At 41.9% G+C, this 27,992-nt stretch overlaps 1 protein-coding gene across 1 annotated transcript; it reads right to left on the bottom strand.

Moving 5' to 3' along the window:
• Positions 1–2,136: 2,136 nt before the first annotated feature.
• On the bottom strand, positions 2,137–4,694 carry LOC147636530 (COBRA-like protein 7). Its single transcript, XM_086801158.1, has 2 exons — positions 3,709–4,694; positions 2,137–3,545 (listed from the first exon to the last, which is right to left on the bottom strand). The coding sequence occupies exons 1-2, from the start codon at positions 4,253–4,255 to the stop codon at positions 2,161–2,163; spliced, it is 1,932 nt and encodes a 643-aa protein (XP_086657284.1). The 5' UTR covers positions 4,256–4,694; the 3' UTR covers positions 2,137–2,160.
• Positions 4,695–27,992: the final 23,298 nt, after the last annotated feature.

The following is a 27,992-nucleotide window of genomic DNA, read 5'->3' as shown; positions in this document are numbered from 1 at the left end:
CACTTCTTGATAGAGCGAACCATGAGGTTCATGGTTTTACTCCCACTCCTTCACTAGAGCTTCACCCAAAGATAGGGTAGTTTAATGGCCTTTTCACAAAATTTATATGGCATTGTTTACAGAGCTAGTTGGCAAATCTGGAGCTCAGAACACTATTATTGGGGCGGCTCCTATTATCAGGTGTTCTGCTACTCCTATGCTCATGTCCACATTTCACTTGGATCATTTCTTCCCAAAGCTCCTCACTTGAGGTCTATCCAAAGGAGTCTAACCTTGTTAACAGTGGAGCACTCTACAGTAATGTGTTAGTTTACTGGGATCAAAGGCTTGGTGGGTTTTAGAAATTGTGGTTTGATGCGCTACAATATACTATATTGTTGACTGTTTTATTGTTTCCAAATATTGCTCTAGAATGGTTTGCATGAAAGGTTTTTAGTTCTTCTAGAGTAGGTATGAAACTAATTTTAGACACGTATTTTTTTTGTTAGACTCACGTCTGCAAAAGCTCACATGCCCAAGTTCATAACTATGGACTTAAGCCCACAGGCTCAGGTGTCTAGACTCATGAATTGAACTCCAGGTCTATAGGCTCATGTGTCCAAGTTTGTGTATGCAAGCTTACGTTATTTTGTATGAACTAAGCACATGTAGTTTCTTTTTATGGATAGCCTACCTAGGGCACGTACTTTTAGGAACTAGGCATATAATAGGGTAGGGTTATTAGTCAAGGAAATAAGACATCAAGCAAAGAAGGCACCAAAATGCTCCCTTGCTACTCATTAATTAATTTTCCAAGGGATACTAGGGGATATTCATCGTAAATGAAGTTCATTTTATAGGTTTTGAGAGTTTATTTTTTTAGTAGTGTATTTAGATATGAACTTGTCTTTTCTGGCATGTCAAACTACTCTCTCGCCAAGGACCTACTTGTGATTGCGCTTTGAGAGAGAGAAGGTGCAAGAGATCTCTCTCTCTCTCTCTCTCTCTCTCTCTCCTCAAAGCACTCTACTTGCAATTGCGCTTTGTAAGAGAGACTCTCTCTTATAAATAGACCGCACGAGCTTTGTAGAAGGTGAACTAGGCGACCCTTGTGTTTCTCTCTGTTGTGCCACATCTCTATCTGCCTCCTTCTCTAGGACTCTGTGTGTGTGTGTGTGTGTGTGTGTGTGTGTGTGTGTGTGTGTGTGTGTGTGTGGAGGTGCAGCTCTTAGGGCTGCCATGATTGTTGTGTTAGGTGAGGGAGGATGCCTAACAGGGTGGGGTGGGTGAGCAAGGATATGCATCTCTCAAGTGTCTGTTGGAGGGGGATGGACTTGCCTCTAGGTTAGGGCTGAATTTGAATGCCGACCCCAAACTTCAATTAGAAGGCCAAATTTTACTTTGGCCTTAGCTAGCCTTCAAATTCACATAAAGACACACACATATATATATAATCAAATTGATGGCCTTCTACTTCCAGCCCAATTTTAGAAAAGGCCTTCTCTACAGTGCTCCCAAAAACCCGGTTTCTACAATAATTCTCTTGGTTGAAATTTAAAAATCCCGATTGGAATTTGACATTACCTTTAATTTTAAGAGTTGAAATTTGCACATTTTAGTTATAAATTTGAGCATTTGTATTTCTAGTGATTTTCAAGTCTAAATCCTGATTAAGCCTAAGCATTGCCTAACACTTTTTTCGAGCACGGCAGCATTGCGAGTCTAGGTAGAGAGTCCGGACTTTTTACAGGGTAGAGAGTCCGGACTTTTTACAGGGTATAAAAGGTACCTGAGATATTTATTAATACCCACATAAGGAGGCGTGATTGCACGTCCAAGATCTCAATGGGTGCATGCACATGCATTGGAACGTATCATCTCTCTCTCTGGGATATAGCTATTGTGCTATCTTCAATCTAGTAAGGCCTCGGGGCTCTACCCTACATTCCTACGCAATTAAGCAGGCTTATGTTTTGCAAATGAAAACCAGAAGTAGTAACCAGAAACTATCCTCAACTCGCCACAAAAAGCACATGAAAAACCAAAACAAAAAGAATCCGTAAAGCTGCAACAAAGCTGTTTACTAATTAGTGTGTTTGCTTAGAGAAGTCGAAAGGGCCAAGAGCCCAACAGCGAAACTACTAATAGTGTGTTAGCGAAACTACTAATTAGTGTGTTTACTTAGAGAAGTCCAAAGGGCCAAAAGTCCAACAGTAACAGGGGAAGAACAAAAGCGGGCAAAACGCTAAGAAACGCATCCGCACTGCCGGATAAAAAAACGTCTGGGAGCACACACTCATTTCCATCAAAGAACACCTTGATAGGGAAGTAGTCGCGAGCTGTCAGATTGCCCTTCAAACCTTCCTTGGTGAATGACAGCACCGACTGTTGAATACCAGGATCATAGTTGTCATAGATTCCATGTAAGTAGTTGAGCCCTGGTAACCCGTACATAAAAATAGTGTTGTTCCCGGGAGTGGAGTAATTGAAGCTATAGGCCTGCTGGAAGCCAGAGAAAATGGCAGGGCCAAGCTCGACCGCAGCAGACCATTCTGCAAATTGTAGCCCTTGCCAGTTGAACACTGTGATCCGCGCACTCCACCCGTCTGTAAAGGCTGATACAAGGTGCCAGTTGATGCTCACACCACAGTTATCAGGACACGGCAAGAGCTGTGGTACAGGCAAATTGTTGAGCTGAGCCCATGCAAGCGTCTCTGCTGTACGATTCGCAAACGGCACTGCTACGAGCTCGAATGGAATGAGCAAAGCCTCGGCAGTGCTGTCGCAAGTTTTCTTGGATGGGCAACCGCATGCACATGTGCTACATGGCGCAACTGAGTCGTTGTAGTAAGCCGAAAACGAGACACAACACTTTGGAGGGGAGTTGGGCACGTCTGTGACATTGCATGTGACTTGCCAGGTGAGAATAGCCGCTTGTCTTCGTTGTGCACTGCTGGGATCAGGAAAGCGAGTGGGTTGGACCAGACGTGGCTGGTCACAGACGTAATCGGCATCAAAGGATCCAGAGATTTTCCAGCTCACAGGAGGGTAGATGACAGTGCTATTCTTGTTCTCAGGAGGAAGCTTGAATACTAACAACTGAAAGATCGCCTTCGACTTGCTGGGATCCTGGGTTGCAGGGAGGAGTGTGCCATTGCGACAACAATACTCGATCATGCCAACATTGGTGTCATTGGCTTTGTACTGATCATGGTCTATGATTGTAGGCGTAGCTTCACAACTCATTACGTGAGAAAAGTCAGTTTCAGCATAGAAGGTTCCTGCAGGCCCGAACAGGCAATCACTCTGCTCTTGCTCCATTGTCTGTGCACCTCTCATGGAATAGATAAACTCGCCATACTGCCATGCCCACTGTAACTTCCAGAAGTCCAAGCGCCCCGCCGGGCTATCATTGGACATGGTCACTTGCGCCATATATTTGTCAGCATAAGCCTGAAGCACATCATAAGAGATTGTGATGTCGCCCTTGTATCGTGGCAAATAGTTATTGTCAGTGAGTGTCAGACTCGAGTTTACTTTGATGCAGCATGTCATGATGGTATTATCTGCAAAACGCGCGATTGAAAGGTGATTACAAGATCATTAGGAAAATTGCTATAAGGAAGAGGTTGCAAAAATTGCAAAAACAAACGAATGGCTAAATTGGTTTATGCAGTACATGCAGGTTTACAAAAATTTCAAAGGAGGTCGAGCCAGCAATCTCCATACCAGTTGCCGCTGGCGTGCTACATTGATATCCAGGATTGACGAGGGTGATGTTGTTTGGCATGGATGTTACGCGGTCCTTCCCAAATTCAGTTCCCTTGAGGATGAGGCTCACGCCCATCTCAGCGTAATCCATGGCAGTACCAATCCCTGTCTTCAGAACAGTGTTAGGGCTTGTGAGCGTGATACCTCCACTGGCATTGGCGGGCAGCTGCGAGCCGTCTGCAACCAGGGCACCACCCGCGCTCACAAGTATCTCCCTGTTCACATAGCCGATGAAGACCTCCCAGCCTTTCACATTCTCCTCGCCTGCGTTGAAGATCTCGAGGTTTGCACTGAAGGCATAGGGCTGATCGAGGGGGTTCTGCACCAGAGGAAATGCTTGCACGAGGGATTGCAGGCTGTACATGACAGACACCCCGCTAGGGCAAGATTTGGAAGCTGCGGCAAAGGGAGGGGGTGGAGGAATCGCTCTGGAATCTTGAGGGGCAGATGAGGACAAAGCGGCAGAAAGCAGAAGCAGAGGGAGAAAAAAGAGAAAGGGATACATGGCGAGGTTCGGGAAAAATGGGAGCCTACGTAAATGATTGCGTTTAGCTTAGCCCCACCTGCAAGGAAAGCTGTCTTCCACCAAGTTCGTTAGCTATGGAAGATTTATTCACACTTCAAGCGATCGCCGCGTGATCGAACAAAACGAATCACGTGTTTTATCCCGTTTAGTACCATGTAGTGCGTGGAATGATCAGAGATAATAATCAGAATTATATTCACGAATTGCCCCCGGGCTTGAGATAGAAATGTGAAAATCAATAATCCAGGTCACAGTGTGATTAAGAGAGCTAACAGAGAGTCCTCACGCCGTGAAAGAGGGGATGGTACACATAGCAGCCACAACTTGGTCACAAATTGGCGTAAACGTAATGACCAACAATGCTAATAATACAGAAGTTACAATATAATCTAGAAACTGTGGGAATGTTAAATCTAGTTTAGTCGGTGATGATCGTCGCCACGGGAGTCGTTGATTAAGCTATGTAATGTGCATGGCTGCGTTAGAAAACGCCTGGAGAGAGCGAAAGAGAGAAGAAAACGGACACTGCGATATCATATCAATCAAAATTCACAAATATCCTAGCCTACGGCTGCCCTTGCAGAATCCTTTGATGCGATCAACGATTATATAGCAAGAGATGAGGTATGGCAAAAGATCTGCGTAGAGCTACTGTAAATGTACCTCCATATAAGGTTAACAAATCCATGGAAGCTTCAAGGTTGTTGGTGGGTGAACCAAGATACGCCACTTCAACTTCGTCTAGAAGACGGAATCAAGAGCACTAATTTAGCACGATCAAGATAACACCCTAAAACGGCACTGAATCCGGACTTATGTGTTGTTGTACAGAGCGCAAATAGAAGATTTATGTGTAATCGCATCACTTACATTTTCTTGCCGAAGGTGCTTCTTGTTGTTGTGCATCCACACTTTGAACACGTGGCATTTGACGCGATGCAGAAAATGAAACGGAACGAAGCTGCTGTTGGATAATGAAGCGTAACGAAGCTGTTGGATAATGAAGCGAAACGAAACGTCAGCCAGCCAATTGCGTTGCAGAGCCGATTGCTTCCCAACCAAGGCTCAAGGAGAGGAGAGACCAGAGAAATCGTGATTTCTAAAAAAAAATAAGAGGAAAAAATCGTTTCCATTGACTCTTTGTATTCCCTAGGTTGAGTACTAGTAGTATTTCTAAAAAAATAAGAGGAAAAAATCATTTCGATTGACCTTTTGTATTCCGGATTCCATTTTTGTGTTTCGCTTTTTTAAAGTGTTTTACATACCGCATCAACGTGCAGGTTGAGTACTAGTAGTATTTCTAAAAAAATAGGATGAAAAAATCATTTCAATTGACCCTTTGTGTTCCGGCTTTCATTCTTGTATTTCGCTTCTTAATGTCTTTTACATACTGCATCAACGCGTAGGTTGAGTACTAGTAGATATAAAGGAAGAGTATCAGAAAGTATCACATGGCAAGAATGTGGAGGTTTGGGAAGGGGAGAAGGAGGTTTGAGGAGGTTCGGGTAGAATGTGAATTTGAAGGTCTCAAAAGACGTGTGACTGGCTACTAGTATATATTATATATACAAGAAGGTGACCCACACATTGTACACATATGTGTATGCAAGTGTGTGTGTATATACATCTATGCATAATATAAGCATGTGTGAGTGAGTGTGTGGGCGTGAATGTGTGTGTTTATGTATGCATATGTGTATATGTGTGTATGTGTGCATGTGTCTATGTGTCTATATGGGACTCTCTCTTATAAATGTATATATGTGTGTTTCTCTCTCACATGCACTCTCTATGTCTTTGTCAGGTGCACAAACACAACCCTTTCACATATATACACATGCACATGCTCTCTCTCTCTTCTTGCATCTGTCTCGCGCGTACACACTATCTCATCTACATAGAATCTCTCTCTCTCTCTCTCTCTCTCTCTCTCTCTCTTACGTACACACACACACACACCCCCTCTACACGCACGTGTGATTGTGTGTATTGTGTGTGAATGTGTTTGAATATAATAGTATTAATATAATATTAATATATATTTTAACTCCTTATTTTATTATAATAATATAATAAATTTAAAATAATATATTATATTATTATATATTTACTATATTCATTTTTTATTTTTTTTGTTTTTTTTACTTTTTTTATTTTGTATATATTTATATATTATATCATTTATTTATTTATATTTATATTAAATTATCATATTTATAATATATTATTATATATATCTTTAATTTTCTTATTTATCCTTATGTATCTTATTTTATATTATATTATCTATTTGAATGTTCTTCTCCCACAGCATGCCCCTACACTCCTGTCTCTCTCCCCTTAATTTCCTAATATGTGGCGTCCACCACTTCCCTCCTCCCTTTCCTCTCTCTCTCTCTCCCCACCCTTACACACACATGTACACATTTGCAAATGCACTAATGCAAACACACACTCTCTCCCCCAACATATACTCTCTCACACAGAAATTCTCTCTCTCTCTCTCTCTCTCTCTCTCTCTCTCTCTCTCTCTCTCTCACACACACACACACACACACACACACACACAAACTCCCTCTCTCTTGTAACATACACGCTCCCCCACATGGAAACTCTCTCTCTCTCTCTCTCTCTCTCTCTCTCTCTCTCTCTCTCTCTAGCTACTACATAGCTAGAGAGAGAGTGGGGAGGAGTTGTTATTTTAGTGGACTATACATTTCACACACCCAATCATGTTCGTCGTACATTCTTTAGTTTTTTCCTTACCTATTTCTAGGGGGCTGCACATGATGTGTCGCAAGGTTTCCATTGTCATGTACCCTACAGCTTGGATTAACTCTTTAGACCTAGTAGCTTGAGTTTTTCTATGGCATTTGTGGTTGTATTAAACTTGAATCCCCCTACACTTCTTGTATCGGAGTCTATGCCGCGAAGCCAAAAGTTATGGTGGACCTCTAGGCTGTTCTAAAACACTCCAAGGTTTATGTCAACCGAGCCAAAAGCTATAGATGTAACCAATTTCTTTGTGACCATTCCAGTTATGGTTATAGAATATATTCCTCCTTCTTCTATAGGGGTGTTGCTTCTTGTTCTTAAGCTAGATTGGTTAGGGTCCAAATCGAGAGCAAATGCCTCCATGCTTATTCTTTCTAGTAGCGGGAAGTCTCCTTCTTATTGGATAGTTTGATGAGTCTTTGACTCCCATTCGCTAGTTGGATGTCCTACAATAATGTCTCTAATGGCATCTATAAAACTCCTTTGAATAGTTGTAGGGGAGTCAAGAACTCCAATTTCTTGGTCCATATGCATCTCTGAATAGATAGATTTCCATTAACAGCCCTCACTCAATCTAGCATGCTCCCGCTATCGCTCAAATTACCAATTCCTATGGTTTCTTGTGAGGTCTCAGGGATTTTGAAGCATGCGCAAAGATTCCTCTTAAGAAGGTACTCTTGGTGTAGTGTTATTCAAGGCACTCTCCTCCTATGTGGGATTTAGTCTAAAAATCCTTTATGCCCTCGTGTTGTATGTGTAAGGGTGATCAGCTTAGAGAATACCCCCTTGACACAAGTCAAGTAGTGGTCTTGGATATTCGGGATTCAACTCAATTTTTTATGTTTTCTAGTCTCTATTAAACATGTGAACATGCGTGCATTCACAAGTTAGGAATGTGCATTCCCACATAGGTACATGCATGGCTAAGTGAGTTGGGAATGTGTGGCTAGGTCCCACTTGTGAACGTGCATTCACAACATTAGGAATGTGCATGGGGAATTGAGGACATGTATGGCTACATAAAATCTATGAACATGAATTTCGAGATGAGAACATGCATGGCTAAGTGTCTATGGACTTGTGAACATGTGCGTTCAAAAGTGAGAATATGTGTTTCCACTTTGGCACATAAATCAAATAGGTCTACCAACTACAATGGTAGAAGTTAGGGCCATATGCTTGAGAAGAAGCTAAAGCTAGAGTTGCAAAAGCCAAGGAGCATCGCAAGGCTTCTGTGTTGAGGCACATAAATCAAATAGGTCTACCAATTACAATGGTAGAAGTTAGGGCCATATGATTGTTAGTTTTAAAATGTTTTTATTAGTATGATCATTAATGGAAAGAATATTATTTGACCTTTCCTCTATGAGAATATTATGCAAATCTTCCCTATCAGACTTAGGAACGTGCATTCTTATTTTATGAGCCTACATATGCAGGTCGAGTCGAGCACGTACACAGGCAAACCAGAGATCAATTTTCTGTGTTTTGGTGAAAGAATCTAGATTTTTCTCTCTGATTTCTCCTTAATTGTGTATGTTTTTGGGTTTTTAATTTGATAGAATGCTTTAGTTTTCCCTATCTAATGATGTTCACAATGCAACCAAATGGTTTTTCTCCAAGGATTAATGGTCAGATTAAGTCCTAAATTTTAAAAAAAATCAAAGAAAATTGAATTAAGTACTTACTTGTAATCATGTAACTCAAGCCCGAAGGGTTTCTCCTTACTCCATTGCACCAAGGTAACAAAATAAACCAAAAAACAACAATAAATAAGAGTTAAACCGATGGATGTGCACTCCAAACAGGCTATGCAATACTCCAAATGCAAAGTATATCAAGGTAGACCTAAGCAAAGGTAATTCCCCTGATACAGCACCAAATATGGTCTCATTGATTGAGGACACTTGCGCTTGGCAAGGTAGGGATAAGGAAAAGAGAATGAAAGGATCTTTTACTAGTTTGCACCTCTTTTTCCATTCTTTGTAGAGTAACCCTCTCTTATGGAGAGCTAGTCCTCAACCTTGCCTCCTTCATTTTCACACAAAGGTCGAGCTTTATAAATGGGAGGGGAGAAAAGAGAGAGAGAGAGAGAGAGAGAGAGAGAGCTATGGAAATCTCAACCTCTACTTCAACACCACGCACTACAACACATTGAGAGCATAGCAGCGTTTTTGCTGTGTTTCTGGAAGGAAAATATTAGGGGTTTTCAAAATACTCAGCACAACGATCTATCGCTACTCCTTTGCCTGCTAAAAGCAATGCGTTTAGCAGTGAAAAATTGCTGCCTAACTAGCAGCGCAATATCACTGCCCAGCAGCACTATCTCGCTACTCAACAACAAAAAAATGCTGCTTATCATCAGCAATGTCTATAGCAAATGATAAAACACTGCTATATTGTAAAATATCTCGCTTTTTTGTCGCTTCTTTTTTTTGCAAGTTTTTGCCTTGTCTATCACTTCTACCTCTCCTACCCTATCCTCCTCAAGCTCAAGCAAGGTATGTCTACTATTTTCCTTCATTTCCTATGCAAACAAGCTTTCCATTAAAGCTTTCTTGTGAGTATTTCCCTTCTCTTTCCTCTCTTTTAAGTTTTTCTTTTCTTCTTTTTTCCTTCTTATTGAAGCCTGACCCTAACCCTAGCTTCTACATAGAAACCCTAATAGAGAGATTTGATGGAGAGCTCTCCATCAAATCTCTCTATTATGTTTTCTATTTAGAAGCTAGGGTTAGGGTTAAGCTATAATGAGAAGGGAAAAAGAACGATTCAATAAGTTTACTGTGTTATGCAAAATCTTTCATTAAGATTTTTATTTAAATTAGGGTTTTTTATATGCTTCTATTAGGGTTAATATTAGGGTTACTAATACTTTCTTTCTTTATTTGGTTTGATTTGGTAGGTTATCCACACGTACAAGCCTCATAAGGTAAGAGATCTCTCCCTTTTATGTTTCCTCTCTTATGCTTTTACATGTTATAGGGTTTGTAAGTTTTAGGATTTGTTATTTCTTCTCCCCTATATGGATAGCATAGCTCCTCTCTAGAGGTGGCCATATGCCTTAGCCTCATGTATGAGGCTAGTCCATAAAGCTTATGCATTAGCCTTATGCATAAGCCTCATACATAAGGGTAGTGCATAAACCTCATGCATATGACATGCATTACCAAATGTATAAGCCTCATGCATGAGGCTTATACATAAGGTTTATGCATGAGACTTTTGCATAAAGCCTCATGCATAAGCCTCATATATAAAGCTTATGCATTAGAGATAAGCCTCTATGTATAGCCTTATACATAAGCTTATGCATGAGGCTTATGTATTAGCCATATGCATAAGCATCATGTATAAAGCCATATTCATAAGCCATGTATAAAGCCATATTCACAAGTCTTATGTATATGGCTAATGCATAAGTCGGGTACATAAGCTTTATGCATGAGGTTTTATGCATAGGCCTCACATATAAACTACATACATGAGGCTTATATATAAGCTCATGCATAAGCTACGTACATGAGGCTTATGTATTAAGCTTATCCGTATGGCTAATACATAAGCCTCATGTATGCGGCGGTGGCTTATGCATAAGGTTTATGCATGAGGCTTATGCATAGCTTTATGTAGGCTACAAATGCGTAGCCTCCTGCAAGCTATGAATGCTATGCATAAACCTTATGCATAGTATGCATGAGCCTTATGCATTAGGCGAGTGCTACCTAGGCATACACGTAGCTACGACAATGCATCGGAAGCTCCCATTACATGCCGAGTGCTACCTAAGGATGCCAGTACTTACCGACATGCTGATAGCTTCCTATGCATGTCGTGCAAAACCAACGCATGCCGGTAGCAACCTACACATGCCAGTAGCTTCCTACGCATGTTGGTAGTTACCAACATATGGCAGTAGCATCCTACGCATGCCGGTAGCTTCCTATGCATAAGAGTTTTAAGTATTTATGTTTTTTCTTGGATAGATGGCAAATAACTTGAGGCATGATGTTACACGTGAAAGAGGAGTCCATATCCCAACAATATTTGTAAATATATATTAGCCTCAAATTGTATCTTATCTTTTAATTAAAGAAAGTTATCTTAAATATAAAATGTTCATTTGTTTGTATGTCTATAGCTTGAAGCACTGGACCGTCCCCCTAAGCAAGAGGAATATGATTTTGCATTACAAACGGGGTTTACAAGCTCTATTTGATAGGGTTCAAGCACTACTACATGTTAGCCTAATATCGGCGCCTATACCGACGTATTGAACGGGGTCTAAAAAAGCCCCGTCATCGGTATAAACGTTGGTATATGCGCCGGAACAAGGACATCGGTATAAGCGTCGGGAAACAATACCGACGCCCATACCGGTGGCTATACCGACGTCTCATCGGCGCTAATATCGACGACTATTCCAGCGTCTATACCAGCTACTATACCAGCACTTATATCGGGGTGTATACCTGCCCCTATACCGACGTTTACCGATGTCTATACCGACGGCAGTACCGGCATGAATACCGGCACATATACCAGTGTATATACCGGGGAATATACCGACATTGTACCAGAAATTTTTTTTGGGCAGAATAGTGTTGCCTGGCTGTTGCGTGGCTGCCTGCCAATGAACAGGATCAACAACAGCAAACAGACAACACCATTCTGTCTGAAATAGAGCACAAAAAAAACCGTGCTCGTTTTTTTATTTTCCAGATCGATAAATAAGAAATTAAATTAAACATTAATACTCAGGAATGTTTTGATCATATACCATTAGTTTGAAGGTCATCTTACATCATGGTAATGCCTCCCAATTGACGGTCTCTCCTTCTTCTTCAAGCATCTCAAATAAGGCCACAAGGCCATGTTTGTGAGCGTACTTCTCCTCTCGCCTACTTGGTGGGCGATTCATGGCCAACTCCTACACAAACGATTAACAATTATAACTTTTAGAAATCAACATTTAGCCCACATACATACATTTACATAAATAAAATTGCTACAAATACTTACGAATTCATGGCGCATGGTTTCGTAACCACCACTCCCAAGATGAGAAGCCCCTACTGTTTGGAGTCTTGCCCTTGCCACCTCTCTTTGTTGTTGAAACCTCTCTGGTGTCTCTATGAGCTCCTGAGCAATGGCTGCCCACTCCCTGGCATCTAGCCAAACAGGTTTCTCTTTCCCCTCTCTAAATGCATCCCTCGCCTCTGACCTACGATGCCCCATCAAAATGCGAGCTGTATACTGTATATCCACTCATTAGAGACGACATTCATAGGGTCAGATGGCTGAAACTCTTGCTTTATCTTTGTATTTATATAATTTTTCTTCCCCTTATCTTACTGATCCCATTTAGTCATGACAGAGTCGTGAAACTGTATAGTGCACAATTATCGAATGCGTGTCTTCATTGCCTTCCCTGCACTATTCATTATTGGTGCCCCATCCCTAATTGTGTATATCTTGCTATTGTCATGGTCATGTGCACCCCAGGGAGTGGAAGGTGACCCTATGGGTGTGCTATCAACAGATGAGAGCGAAGGACGACGCTCACGTGGTGGTGGTGTCACAGCATCTGTGGCACTACCACCACAACAACCTCCCCCTGAAGACCTACTACGTGAGCGCCATCTATGTGAAGAGGTGGTAGATCGAGCTGTAAGAGGAGTGGAAGGCTATGTGGTATGAGGTGTGGGAGCTGCTGTCGTACCCACGGGTGTGGGAATTGGCATCGAGAAGCCAGATGGTGAGGTAGATGTCCCTGCTCCAGAACCCCAATAACTCTGAGCCATGGCTCTCTGCTCTGGAGTCATGGACGAAAGAAAACCATATAACTGCTGGGGACTCATGCCCTGCGGTGTAGGATTAAATGAGAAATCAGGACTGTAGTCGTAAGGCAGTGAGTCACCCATGGCCTGTTGGACAAAAAACCATATGACAAACTTGTGCGAAATGAAAATTACACGGTAAACAATGAAAGAACCATATGACAAACATTAACAATGATAAACAACAATGGTAAAGAATGAAAGGACCTTCAATGTCATAAAATCATTACAAATATGTCATAACTATTTGCATAATCATTAAGATACATCATTTTAAAAATCATTATCTATTCTATCATCCTCATTAAGATCAGTAGCCCCAAAGAGATCTATGTCTATGTACATTTCAGCATCCTCATCATTAAAAGTCCCTTGATGAAGGATGTCCTCATCATCTATGTCTTCTTCCTCAACATGTTTTTCAGCTTCCTTGATTTGCACCTCTTCATTTGGATCTTGCTCTAGTTGCTCCTCTTCATTTGCTTGCTCCTCTTCATTGTTGATATCGGCTTGTTCTTGCTGCTCTCCACCACCCTGTGCATCCACATCACCTTGTTGTAGCTCAAATTCTTCAAAAATTTGCTTATTGCGGGGGGCGACTTGAACCACAAATAGCCAGCGTGGATCTTTTGGATCCGCTTTAAAGACAACCTGCTCACAATGCTCTGGGCGCACAAAAGTATCTTGTTGATCGGTCCATACCTTTGTGGAGTCCACTTGGATGAGGCCACTCTTGTCTCTACGTACAGTTGCATGTGGCCCATTCATGATTACCTTGAACCACTTCACATCAAAGATAAACAACTCAAAACTTCTGAAGCCAACCTTTAATATATCTTGAATGGTTCCAAAGTAATCAAGCATTCCAGTAATTGTATTATCATCACTTGCACTTGCACGACTTTCTTGAACAAACTGTGCTGTGACACCACAATCAAAGGTTGCTCTTCTTTGGTCTATTCGTTCTACTCGAAAATGACGTCCATGTGACCAAAACGCCCCATATTTGTGATACTACAAATAGCACATAAAGATTGTTGATGGAGAAACAAACACTGAGACATGTAAAGAAAAAAAAGAGAGACATGTAGAACTTAAACACTTACATGCCAATCGCATCCTTTTGTAGGCTCCTCCTCCTCCTCTGTTATAGTTAAACCAGCACGTTTGGCTTCTAAAATTGTAGCTTCTAGCCATCTACCTGTGGGAAAGTCCGGAAGAGCTTGCATACCTTCTGGATATGGGAGATTTCTTGTAGTGCAATTCCTTCTGAAACTTAAACGATCTTGTACTCGCTGTCGCTTGAGAGCTTCATATGTCTCAATCCACTTCTCCATTACATGAGAGTTCAAGATGCAAAATTTGTTGATTTTTTCCCTCAAATTGTTATCCATCTTTCTCTTAATGCCTTGGCCTTGAGGTTCCTCACCAATGACTTGCCTGTTAGACTCTTGAGACCATAGTCGAGGTATCTCTGGATCTGAGGAACTTAAATATTCAGTGATGTAAACAAGGGACTCTTATATCAGCCACCCTTCTGACATACTACCCTCTGGGCGAGCCATTTGGCGAACAAATCCCTTTAATGTCTTCATATACCTCTCCAAAAAGAACATCCATCTTGAATGGACTGTTCCAGCAACTGCAACCTCATCTACAACATGAACTAGCAGATGCATCTGGATTGTTAATAAACTTGTAGGGAAAAACTTCTCTACCATGCAGACTGCCTCTATGGAGTTTAAACGCGTTGTCTCCAAAGTGTCTCTCTTTATCTCTTTTGAAGAAATCCAGCGCACCAATGTGCCAATCTTATAGATAGTAGCTCTAATGTCTTCAGTGAGGCAATCTTTTATTGATATGGGTAGCACAAATTATAGAAACTTGTGCCAATCATGACTCTTGAGGCCACTAAGATCATCATCCTTTGTAAATGCACTTTTCAAGCAATGCATACAACCTTTAGGAGTCCGAAACTCTGAAATTGTCCTCTTGACTTGTTGTTCCTCCATCTTACTAAAAACCCATGGGGCTCTTGGAAGTAGCACCTTTCCATTGGGTCTAGTGCGAGCCCACAACTCTTGCATGCAACCAATCTCTTCCAAGTCATCCCTTTGGCCTTTAGTCTCTTTTTTTCCTGTCATGGTCTTCCACAGAATGTCAGCTACATTCTTGAAAATATGCATCGGGTCAAGCAAATGGTTTATAAGGAGATCACCCTAATAGGGGAGTTGGTGAAAGATAGAGAGCCTCTTCATCCCAGGACATGCCAAGTTGCCACATTCCTCCCATTTGATCTTCCAATCGCTTGCCTTCAATGCACTTGGAGGAGGTCTTCCTAGATTACCATCCCGCAATTCATGATTTTCTGGAAGATACCTAACATGTCCTTGGTAGACATTCTTTCGTAATGCTTTTGAGTATCTTGAATCAAGTCGAGGACCACATACAGGACATGCATTGTAACCCGATATAGACAAACCTGAGCATTCTCCATAGCCAGGCCAATCATGCATTGTCCACATGAGAATACCTTGCATAGTTGTAAGTCTTTGGCCACTCTACTGCTTTGACATGTCCTTCACTTCAATTCCGTTCCACAAGGTGCGTAACTCATCAATAAGTGGTGCCAAATATACATCCATGTTCTTCACCTTGTACTTTCCTGGAACTATTAATGAGAGCAACAAATGATGATCTTCATGTTCATGCTCCTCGAAGAGAGCTTCTTGTTGCTCGATGAAGGCATCCAACATTTCTTCCATTGGACCTTCTTCCATTTCCTGACCTTCTTCCATTCCCTCGGGTGCTATTAATTGAGCTCCATCTGTCACTCCCTCCTGCGATATCCTCATCCTTTGTTGGGGACGAGAATTCACAGGCGCAATGTTATCAAGATGCGGCTGCACACTTGCTTGGTTGTACGATTGAAACCCTAAAATCTCTATGCATGCATTAGGAGATCTATGCATACATAGAGAGCTCTCAACATGCATAGAGAGCCAAAAAAAACACAAAACCCTAAACGTCCTATATCCTAAATTAAAAAGCAAAAGCAAGAGCATATTAGTAAAAGTGGAGAAGGAGAAGAGGAGAAAAGAGGAAAGAAGGAGAAAAGAGGAGAGAGGAGAAAAGAGGAGAAGAGGAGAAAAGAGACAATACATACCTTCTCTGCAACTCTACGAAAAACAGAGAAAATACGCTCTCGGCTGTAAAAAACTTACGAGCGTCGGTATGTGCGTCGATATCAGCGCCGGTATATTCTTCAAAATGTGCGTCGGTATCAGCAACGGTATATGCTTCGGTATGTTCTTCGGTACACGCGTCGGTATACGAAAATTTGAAATTACCCCGCCCGACTTGTCTCCTCCAAGATTACGACGGGCATACCGACGTTCTCGACATTTGCGTCGGTATTTTAACGTCGGTATGCCCTCAAGCTCTAGTAGTGAAGATGAAGGGTATATTGTTATTATTGGAGGAGATGCTTGACAATCATGTCAAGTAAATACATTCTTGGTTTGCTATAGTAGTCTCTTGCCATGTGTCTTCGCTTCCCACAGTTGTGGCAAGTGAAGGTCCTTCCTCCTACTCTGCCTCTTCCTCGTCCTCGTCCTCCCCTCGTGAGAATCCTCCTCGGTGAAGAATGCTTTTTCCTCTCCAGCTGTTGAGTCCAACCATTTCTTCTCTTTGACCTTGTATCTCAATGTTTTCATATTCACCTTCTATCTCATGCAGCTTCAATTCAGGTACATTATTTAAGGTTGCTACAATGTTTTCATATTCACCTTTGTCCACACTCTTCAGAAGCAATTCTAGTGCCTCATCATCCTCTACCTTCTTACAAATGGCTACCAGTTGTTGCTTAATGCTTTTGTATGTTGAGATTCAAGCTCGATGTCAGTGTGTGCCAGCTATGCTATGTGCTGGCATGTTAGGTAGCAGCATGTGTGAGACATAAATGACCGCGTCCAGCTAGTCATAGTGTGTGGACATTAGATAGGGTTAGATGTGTGTGGACACAACATATAGTGTGTCTAGTGTATTATGGATTATGGCTTTATGCATTGTGTGAGAAGGGAGATGGCTTCCCTCTATGGTTAGGGTTTGCAATATACATTAGGGTTTGCTCCTGTGTGTGTGTCTCCTCTCCCTCTACCTGTTTTTCAACATGGTATCAGAGCCTGGTGTTCTCTATTAGGGTTTATGAGTGAGTGAGAGAAGAGGGAGAAGAAGCTGTGAAGAAAAGCTGTGAAGCTTGCCATTGATGCTGTGAAGCTTGGAGCACACCGATTTCTATCATATCTGAGAGCTTGGCCTACCGGGTAAGGTATTCTAAACATCCTTGAGCAGATTGCAGGTGATTCAGGCAAAAACAAAGCAAATTAGGGTTGCCCAAAGCAAAGGAAAATTTTGGTTTTTGGAAGCTTTCTATTGAAGCTTGGAAGCGGTGATGTATGGTGAAAATAGATGCAAATATGGTAAAGAAACATGTATGTGACAAGGATGAATGTATTGGCAACTCATGTGCAAGCCCTACACTAATTTTGGAGCAAATATGATGCATTTGAATGAGTGAAAATTACTGGTTTTTGAGCTCTCACAAAACAGAGAAAAAGAGGTCAATTTTTGATGAAATTGGAGCAAGTTTTTGGCAAAAATCAATTCATTGATGGGTTGTACACTTTTGTTGGAGTGTTAGGCAACATTATATGCCATCAATTGACACTTTGATTAGCCCAAAAACCCTCAGGAGTAGGCGATGTAGCATCTACAGAGAAATAGGGTAGTTTTTTCATTTTTTTGATGTGAGGAGGCTAAATACGACCTGGTTGGTTGATTAATTCAAAAATTGGCTTAGCAAATTTGTAATTCACATACCCAAGGAGGTTGCTATATGATTGGATTGAGCAATTATGATCTATGGAGCTAGAAATGAGCTGATTAAACAGGTTTCTACTGTGTTCAGTGAAACAAAGTGTGATTAATCGACTAATTACTCTCTCATCTTAAACAATTGGTCTAATTTCTTTTACATGGAGTTAGTGGACATCATTGCTAAGCTAATAAATGCTTGGTCTCTCACTTTGGACAAGGATTGAAGAAATTAGGCAATTTTAATACTGGTTTTTCTGGTTTTTTCTCAGAACAGAGAAGGGGGTTTGACAAAATTGGTATGTACACATCTTGGATGGTGTTGATATGCAACATTGAGGTTGTTTAGGTGTCAATGCAAGTTATACACACTTGATTGAACCACTACATTGTAATTTGGAGCCTTGGAAAGCTCATCAAAGTAGGGTATCTTGGACTGCATAAACCAGTTCATTTTGGATGCATATAGGTTGATTTTCTACATCAAAATTGAAGTTTGTTTACTACTTTGAAGTATCTGGAACACTCATTGGAGTGTGGTTGAGCTGAGGAAGGCTCGTTTACAGATTTGGACATGTGCAAAAGGTGTACTTGCATTGAGAAATATGTCGGATAATCCATTACAAATTGTTGGTGAAAAATTGGATAGGAAGAACTTCCAGGCATGGAAGTATAGGATCAAAAGTTTTCTGAAGGGAAAAGGTTTTTGGAATCTCATTACAGGTGCTGAGCCAGAGTCGGAACTACCCCGATAACCTACACAGCAGAGGTTATAGCTCATAAGCAATGGTCAGAAAGAGCATACAAAGTGTTGCATTATCTGTCTATATGTATTTCGGATGCTATACTCATACACATACATGATGCTCAGAATCCCAAGGATGCATGGGATACTTTGGTAAAGCTGTTTGATATAGACACGAGTGCTCGCAAGTCTCAATTTTGTGACAATAGATACATAATTCTAAGCGGAATAGAAGGAGCATCCATGATTATGTACAAGAGATAAAGAAGTATGCAAATGCATTGGCAACAATCAATGCCCCCATGCCTGATGATGATCTGGTAGACATTACCTTGCGTGGTCTTGGCAAGAAATATAAATCTTTTGATACATCCATCTCAGTTTAGAGTACATATTTACTAGACTTTAATGAGTTGGTTTCACTCTTACTTGTTGAGGAAATCAAACTCAGTGACACTTTTCAGGATGCATCTACTAGCCATGATGATAATGGCAGAAATCAGGCTTTCTATTCGCAAAGAGGCTTTAGAGGCAGGGGGAGATTTGCATCACGTGGCCGTGGTAATGGTCGTGGATTTTCAGCCTACATAAGGTGCTAGAGGTGGTCGTGGATATACACCTCAAAGAGGCAGAGGTAATCCTCGTGGTAGAGGACGTTGGCAAGGCCAACAAACATCTATGCAAGATGTGGAATGCCATTAATGTGGGAAATTTGGTCATATGGCACGTGATTGTTTCCGCAAACAAAATGATTTGAGAGGGGGTAGAGCACAACATCGTTGACATTATGCACAACATGGTGGTGGAAATTATGCATCAAGCAGTAATGATGGCAGTGCAAATCACTTGTTTGCCATGAAACATGTTGTGGGATCTATGATGACAAATGCTGAAAATGATGACACTTGGTATATGGACTCTGGAGCATCAAACCATATGACTTGTCATGGTGAATGGTTTGAGCATATGAAGCCTATGGATGTGAAAGGCTATGTGGAGACAGGAGATGATACCCAGCATGCCATTACACATGTTGGAAGTGTACCATTGGTTATGCACAATGGTGAAACAAAGTCTATGGGAGATGTATTGTATGTGTCTTCTATTACAAAAAGCTTGGCCTCAGTTGGTCAAATGGTGGAACAGTGATTACAGGTTCGTTTCAACGAGTGTGGTTGCTTCGTTGAGGATTTCAAGAATGGATGTAGAGTCATTGCTAAAGGCAAGAAAGAAGGTAGGTTGTTTAAGCTGGATGCTGGGATTCCTGAGTTAAAATCAGCCATGTTCTCTAAAAGACGAAATGTGGTACAGGACATTGATATGTGGCATAAGAGGATTGGACATGTGAATATACAAAGGTTGAAAAACATGCAGGCTGCCTAGATTCAAGTATGATGGGAATATGCATGTTTGTGAAGCCTCTCAGTTTGGAAAGCAGGCGAGGTTGCGGTTTCCTAGAGAAGGCAACATGAGTAGCAGGCCACTTGAGATAGTACATAGCGATGTTTGGGGTCCTGCACAAAACCCATCCATCAAAGGCAGTTTATATTATGTGACATTCATTGATGACTTTAGCAGAATGACTTGGATATACTTTCTCAGAGAGAAAAGTGAAGTGTTGGGAAAGTTTATGGACTTCAAAGCTTTTGCAAAGAAGCAATATGGTTCTTGGATTAAATGTTTGAGAACAGATGGAGGTGGTGAATACACCTCAAATGGAGGTGCAATATGGTTCTTAGATTAAATGTTTGAGAACAGATGGAGGTGGTGAATACACCTCAAATGCTTTTGAGCATTTCTTGAGAAAGCATGGCATAAGAAGGCAATTGACTTGCAATTATACACCTCAGCAAAGAGGTGTTGCTGAGAGAAAGAATAGTCATTTGTGAAGTGGCCAAGGCAATGTTCAATGAAAAGAGCATGCCAGATTAATATTGGGTAGAAGCTTGTGCTACCGCGGTGAATATACTTAATAAGACACCCACAACAGCCATACATGGAACTACACCAGAGATGCGGCTTACAGGTTTTAGGCCAGACATTGGACACCTCAAAGTGTTTGGTTGCATAGCTTATGTACATGTGCCTGACAAGAGAAGGAGGAAGTTGGATCCTAAGGCAGAAAAGTGTGTGTTTGTTGGATATGCACAGGATCGTAAGGCATACAAATGTTATAATCCACAAACTAGGCAAGTGGTTATCTCATGAGATGTGGTGTTTGATGAACTTGCTAGTTGGTACAAAGCAAAGGATGAGGGTGTCATCAATTCACTTGAAGCTGATGTGCATGTGAACTTGCCACAAGCAAGTTCTAGTTCTATTACTATGTCTAGGCCAGCAGAGGCTGAGAGTAGCATTGTACGTCCATGGTCAGGACATTTGAGGCATGAGAGTGTGAGCACTAGGAGTAGTGCTGTGGATAAAGGCAAAAAGAAGGTTGAAGGAATTAGAATTACAGGTTATGAGTCATCAAGTTCAGAGAGTTTGGATGAGGAACTTGGTATACCTGTTTTACGCACACCTAGTGCAAGGCAGGATAGATATGTGCCACCACATGCTAGAGTGACAGGTGTTCAGAGTGATCCGCATGCATTGCGGAGATCCCAAAGGGTCAGATATCCAGTTACAGGTTGACATATCATGATTTTGCTATGCATTACGCATATATGACTTCTTTGGTGAAGCATGTGGAACCTTCATGCTATACAGAAGCTATTGGAAAGCATGTATGGGAGAAGGCAATGGATGTTGAGATGGACGCATTGGTTCATAATGACACATGGGATTTGGTTGCATTACCACAAGATAAAAATGTTATTGGTTGCACTTTGTAAATGGGTTTACAAAGTGAAATGCAAGTCTGATGGTTCCATTAAACGACATAAAGCGAGATTGGTAGCTAAGGGTTATGCACAAACCCAAGGTTTGGACTATGATGAAACATTTAGTCTAGTGGCAAAGATGGGAATAGTAAGAGCAATCATTGCTATGGATACAGCAAATGGTTGGGAAATGTATCAAATGGATGTGAAAAATGCATTTCTAAATGGTGATCTACAAGAAGAAGTGTATATGGCATAGCCAAAAGGATATGTACACCCAAAGTATCCCACTCATGTATGCAGATTGAAAAAGGTATTATATGGTTTGAAGCAAGCACCTCGTGCTTGGAGTGATAAGATGAGCAGATATCTTATCTCCCTTGGATTTCAGGTTTCTACAGCAGGTTCTTCACTCTATGTGAAGAAAACAGATCATGGGATTGCCTTACTTGTCATCTATGTGGATGATTTGATCGTCACACAGGAGATCATGTTACAGATGTGATGCATGTGAAGAAGGCATTGAGTGGGTAGTTTGACATGAAAGACTTGGGTGAATTGAGATACTTTCTTAGAATTGAAGTCATCAAAGACCATGCAGGTACATGGTTAGTGCAACGCTAATATGCATTGGATATGTTGGCAAAATATGGCATGACAAGGTGTAAGCCAATGAGTACACCTTTGGAGCAAAATGTGAAGTTGCGGGCTGATTTTGGTTAGGAGTTGTATGATCCATCTATGTATAGAAAGATGGTTGGTAGTCTCATTTACATGACTATCACATGCCCGGATTTGAGTTATGCTTTGGGGCTAGTAAGCCAGTTTATGCAAAGCCCCAGAAAACCTCATTTGGATGCAGCGAGACGCATTATGCGATATGTAAAGACCACTGCACATTATGGTCTTCTTTATGAGTATGGTAAAGGCTTGGATATACATGGCTACACAGATGCTGATTGGGCAGGTAGCTCATATGACAGGAGGCCTACTAGTGGTTATGCCTTTACACTTGGAAGTGCCGTGGTGAGTTGGAGTAGCAAGAAGCAACCTACAATTGCTTTATCTAGTACAGAATGAGTCCTCTAGGGCATCCATATCCATCCCATGAGTCCCATGAGTCCTCTAGGGCATCCATATCCCTCCTATGAGTGCTCTAGGGCATCCATATCCCTCCTATGAGTCTTCTAGGGCATCCATATCCCTCCCATGAGTCCTCTAGGGCATCCATATCGTCCTATGATTCCTCTAGGGCATCCATATCCCTCCCATGAGTGCCATTGGGATGCCCTACAAAGGAGGAATATGGTGCCGGAGGAGGACGTATTCGTCTTCCCAAATGCAACATCTTAGAATTTTTTCCTTGTCCTTCTTGTTGTAAAGTTGACCCACAAAAATTAGTTGGTACGGGGCTGCTCTTTTGATTAAGCAACGGGCGTGATCCTTGTTGAGGAGAGGATTAGCTCTCGTAAAGCTAGTGGTTAAAAAGTGAGCCACTTCTTCGCCCCATTCACGAAATACGCAAAGTTAGAACAAGGTGGCATCTAGTAAATCATCATCTATTCCCACTGGTTGTTTGCCATTGGGGATGTCCCACTAGGAAGGTTGGTTTGGCTTAGTCTTTTGAGTATAAGGAATTCCTAGGGCTAACAAGAGCTACCACCATTATCTTACATCAAGGAGTCAAGGTAGATACACCAAAGGGTCATACATTCAAGATATAAAGCAATGGTGTCCAAAGCTACAACTTGGACAGGCGCCCATAATGGTGTGATTGAGTATTTATGGCAATTTCCGCTTTCAAGAGCATGTGGTAGCATGTAGGATGAAGTCCCAAGTGATGTTCTTCATAGATATATTATGAGAGTAGTCATTGTAATAGCACTAGGCCTCTTATGAGCCTAAAGTGCCCGACTGACCACATTTTAAGTGAGTGTGAACACTTATGGCCATGTATATGAGTGAATTTCTCTCATAATACAACATACTCTCCCATTATGCAATTGAGACTTGCTCTTGCTAATCTCTCCCTAATGCATGCTAGTGAGTGTGTGTGAGTGATGTGAGGCGAGTACCCATAGTGCAATGCGATGTTGTGACAATGCTTGCAAAAGGTGCAGTGGAATTGCTTCTCAAGGAGTTATAGAGCGTGGAGACCTCAAGGGTTACGAGCTCAACCATTGGAAAGATCCTCACAACAGTTGCAGTTCACCGGGTAATCTCTCATTATGTGTTTCAAGGAGGGTTAGGGTGATCCATAACAAAGGGATGGGAACAAGGATTTCAGTGCTTGTTCTCCTATGATGGTTATCCCCGATGTTTCTAAGATATTCGGCCACCATGTCTCCCTGCTAGGGGGTAGCTGTTGCAGTGGAAACTGCTGTTTCTACTAGCCTTTGTGGGGGTGATTGGTCTGCTGGCTAGGATATACTTGAGCTTCTTCTACAGGTCTCAGATTTGAGACCGATAGGCATGGTTCAAGATAGGTTGTAGGAGGCTCATCTTCCACTTGCGCTTGGCATTCCCTGACCACTCCTTCCTCTCTTCTCAGGTTCAAATCCCTATCGGTACCCTGCTCCAAGGTAGCCCAAGTTTATGGAATTATATGAAGGATTGGATGGAAGGATGCCTCAGGGCATACATGCACAAATCTATGGAGCAAGATAGCTCCAATGAATCTGAGAGGAAGAAGAATTTATTCTACCCCATAAGGTAACTGGCTCCCCAATGCTTCGAGTGAACAAACATGGTCAATACAATAAAGGATACAAACTCAATGCGGCTTTACCGCCGCGATAACCTCCAATGGCCTCCAAGTTATAGAAATCTTGGATGGTGAAGCAGGAGTGCATTGTTACAAAAAATTGCTAAGAAAAATGGGGAGTGCTTGCCTTGGATGACACCACATTTTTGGTCAAACTTGTTGATGGAGCCACAGTTAGAACCATCGGTCTACTAGGGGATCTTAAAATTAAGATCCTTGGAACTACTTATCCACCACACCTTTGTGGTGATGAACTTTGGACGTCAGCCAATTTCTTACAACTACATCCTTGGCAGACCATTCAAGAGAATAAAAAATGATACATGATTGGGATACCAACCACATATACATTCGGAGAAAGATCAAAAATTTAATATCAATCTACCATGTGGAAGGTACACCCCATGAGCGTGGTGGCAGACCATTTGTAGAGGACTCTGTCACAACAACGTGATCCACCGTAGTCCATCTGTGTCAAACATGTCACAAAACACTAGAAGATGAGAGGGATAGTGAGGAGTGTTCACCTCTCCGGAGCCAGAAGACTCTAAGAATTGGATGCATATTCTTGCTACCTTGGACATTTTTAGATGCACTGATACAAGGTTTGCTACGATAGATGGGCAAGAGATTACATCTCTATACATGCTTAGTTCAGCATACCTGCCCAATATCACCACCCAAGGACTTGAATAGGCTATTAGAGCGAATCCATCAAGAGGCACACACTCCCGTAGAACTCAGAGGCCTGAGAGATTCCCTGGGCCGCCACAACGATACATCTTCCCAAATGATTCAGATACCCACTGTCTCAAGTATATTGGGGTGGTGGAAGCACATTACCTCCCTTTTGATCCACACGACCATCCCACAGCCACAATAGGGCCCGTCGAGTCCAAACCAGAATAACAAAAGCTTTGCCACTCAGCGCGTAAAGCATGCAACAAAAAGTTAGCACTGGCTGAAAAAGAAGCCAAAAGGCTAGTTGATCAAGAAAATGCTAAATCCGAAGAGACCAGACAGGTGCCTAAACATTTCAAAACGTTCTAGACGGCCAATTGATTTGTCCAGCATGATTCGGCTCAAAGGTCTGACAGTGAGTAACTAAGGACCTCTTATGATGATATAGCCAAGGTCAAGGAGATAAATTTGGTAGGCCCGGGCGAGGACCAAAGGTCGATGTATATTGGGGAAGACCTCTTTACAAACGAAGAGACCAAGCTTATCGCTTTACTAGCAAAATTCTAGGATTGCTTCTCTTGGAAGTACACAAACATGAAAGGTGTACCTCTTGAAGTAGTCCAGCACACCATTCAATGGTTGATGGAGCCAGGCCAGTCAAACAACAGGCTTATCCAATGAAGTCGAAATACTCCAAGATGGTTTGCGAGGAGATCGACAGACCCATTGGTGTAGGATTCATGTACAAGATCGAGCATATGGAATGGGTATCACCCATTGCGATAGTGCCCAAGAAGAACGAAAAATTCAGAGTGTGTGTAGACCTTAAAAAGGTCAATGCCACCACCATCAAGGATTATTATCCCCTTACCTTTCACTGAACATGTGCTAGAATGAGTAGTAGGAAAGGAAGCCTATAGATTCCTTGATGGATTCTCTGGGTACAATCGTGTTGGATCGATCCCAAGATCAGCACACAAAATAGCCTTTGCCACCAAAATGGGGCACATATGCATATCGTGTCATGCCCTTTGGGTTGACCAACACCCCTGGAAACTTCCAATGTCTCATGTGCATAGCTTACAGGAATATCTTTGGAAATTTCTTGAGGTCTTTATGAATGACCTTTGTGCCCACTCTTCCTGGAAGGAGCACCTAGCATGTTTGCGTAAAGTGCTAGAAAGGTGAAAGCTATATCGTATCTCGTTAAACCCACATAAATGTTAATTTTGGGTTTGACATGGAGTGATCATAGGGCATATTGTCTCAAGGCAAGGAATCTCAACTGAACTGCGGCTCATCTTACAACTTCCCTCACCCACTAACTTCAAGGGAGTCCAGCGTGTCATGGGGCACGTCAGTTACTATCGACAATTCATTTTTGTGTACATTGATATTGCTCGACCTCTTTGCAGACTCTTAATCATCTTTGAGTGGACTGAAGAATGCTAACGGTCTTATACAATGCTCACAAAATCCATGGCAAGCGCTTCAATTCTCAGGTCCCCCAACTAGGACATTATTTTCCATGTCCACATCGATGCCTCTGTTCGTGTGTTGGCCCAACCAGAAGAACACAAGATGGATTTCCCCATAAGCTTTGCCAGTTCGCCAACTCAATGAAGCAGAGAGAAACTATACCACAGCTGAGAGAGAAGGAATAGCCATGGTCTACACTGTCAAGAAGTTTTGCCATTATCTTCTGGCAACTAAGTTTGTTTTCTTCGTAGACCATCAAGATCTTATATACTTGGTAAACAAGCCCTGTATATGACAAGTAGAATCACCAGGTGGCTGCTTATAATTCTCGAGTTTGACTTCACTTCTATCACGGTGAGGAAATGCTGTCAGCATATTCTAGCAGACCATGTCAAGGATCCCTAACAGTGAACCACCAGTGGGAGTAGATGATGAATCACCAGATGTCGCCCTATTCCAACTATGCTTGATTCCTGAATGGGGCGAGGAGGTGGCACACTTCTTAGCAAATGGCTTACCTGTAGATCCCCTCCTCTCAACAGAGACCAAGCCCGCCATCTAATCAAACCCCTAACAACTCATTGCAAGCCAACTTTATAAGCAGGGAAAAGATAAAATTATATGCCGATGTGTCCGAGAAGATGAGTATATACTCCTTCTTGAGCAGGCTCACTCTGCCTGTGCAGGGCACTTTGCAATAAATATCACTATGCGAAAGGTCCTCGCGGAGTGGCTGGGTTATGGTGGCCCACTCTAATTGGCGGACACAACAGAATACATCAAGCGGTGTGATGAGTGCCAACGTATAGCGATTCCCCGCTTCAAAGACCACATGCCCCTAAACTGAATTGTGTCCTTATAACTATTTGAGAAATTGGGTATAGATTTCATTGGACCCATCAATCCAGCAGCCAAATACTCTCAAGTTTGATACACAATAGTAGCTGCTAAAACGGACTATTGCACTAGTGGGTAGAAGCTCGACGAGCGACCCAAAAAGCTAATGCGTGATTGACTACCAAATTCCTATATGAATCAATCATTACACGCTTTGGTTTCCCCCTTGAGCTCGTCACACAGTGAAAATGGAACACATTTCATTAATGAGGTAATCCAATTATTCTTGCAAGAATTCCTTGTCACTCATAGAAAGTCCTCCCCCTATTACCCACAAGCAAATGGCTAGGTGGAGAGCATGAATAAAATTTAGTGTGCCATTCTGACAAAAATTGTGGAGGCCAACCGCAATGATTGGGAACAAAAGTTATCGGTTGCACTTTGGGCGAACTTCTTATAAGATAGCAACAACCAATGCCACCCCTTTCAGTTTAACGTATGGCACTGACACTGGCATGCCCATGGAGTTCTTAATCCCCAGTTTGCGTGTCGTATTACAAGAAAAGCTCACTGGAAATGTCTTATGTTGTCGCCTATGTAAGCTTGAAAATGCCTTTTAGCAGTATACAATATTATTGTTAAGAAGCTAAGGTGCAAACAATGGCATCTTAAGGATAAAAAATGAACGAGGGCGATATGGACCTCTGATTCAGTACCAAGACACTGTATAAAAAGAAGCTCAAGCTCTAAGGCTTAGGACCTTTCCTAGTCACTGAGATAACACCACAAGGTGCGCGAAAGGCTTGATGGTGTAGAAATGGCAGGTTATTTCAATGGTAGAAAACTTAAACACTAATGTAGCCCTCTCACTGAGGCTACCTTAAGAGTCATCCACATTAAA

The sequence above is a fragment of the Cibotium barometz genome, chromosome 8 (assembly GCF_041138505.1).
Source record: "Cibotium barometz isolate CiBa-2024 chromosome 8, ASM4113850v1, whole genome shotgun sequence".
Lineage (NCBI taxonomy): Eukaryota > Viridiplantae > Streptophyta > Polypodiopsida > Cyatheales > Cibotiaceae > Cibotium > Cibotium barometz.
The sequence above is the reverse complement of the archived record's forward strand: the minus strand, read 5'-3'. Positions and strand labels throughout refer to the sequence as shown.

Bases quoted from the DNA above. Each gene is read 5' to 3' on its own strand.
- LOC147636530 (XM_086801158.1), bottom strand. From the start codon at position 4,255: ATGTATCCCTTTCTCTTTTTTCTCCCTCTGCTTCTGCTTTCTGCCGCT. The intron at 3,546-3,708 runs GTATGGAGATTG...CGCGTTTTGCAG, and splicing joins TAGCACGCCAGCGGCAACTG to ATAATACCATCATGACATGC.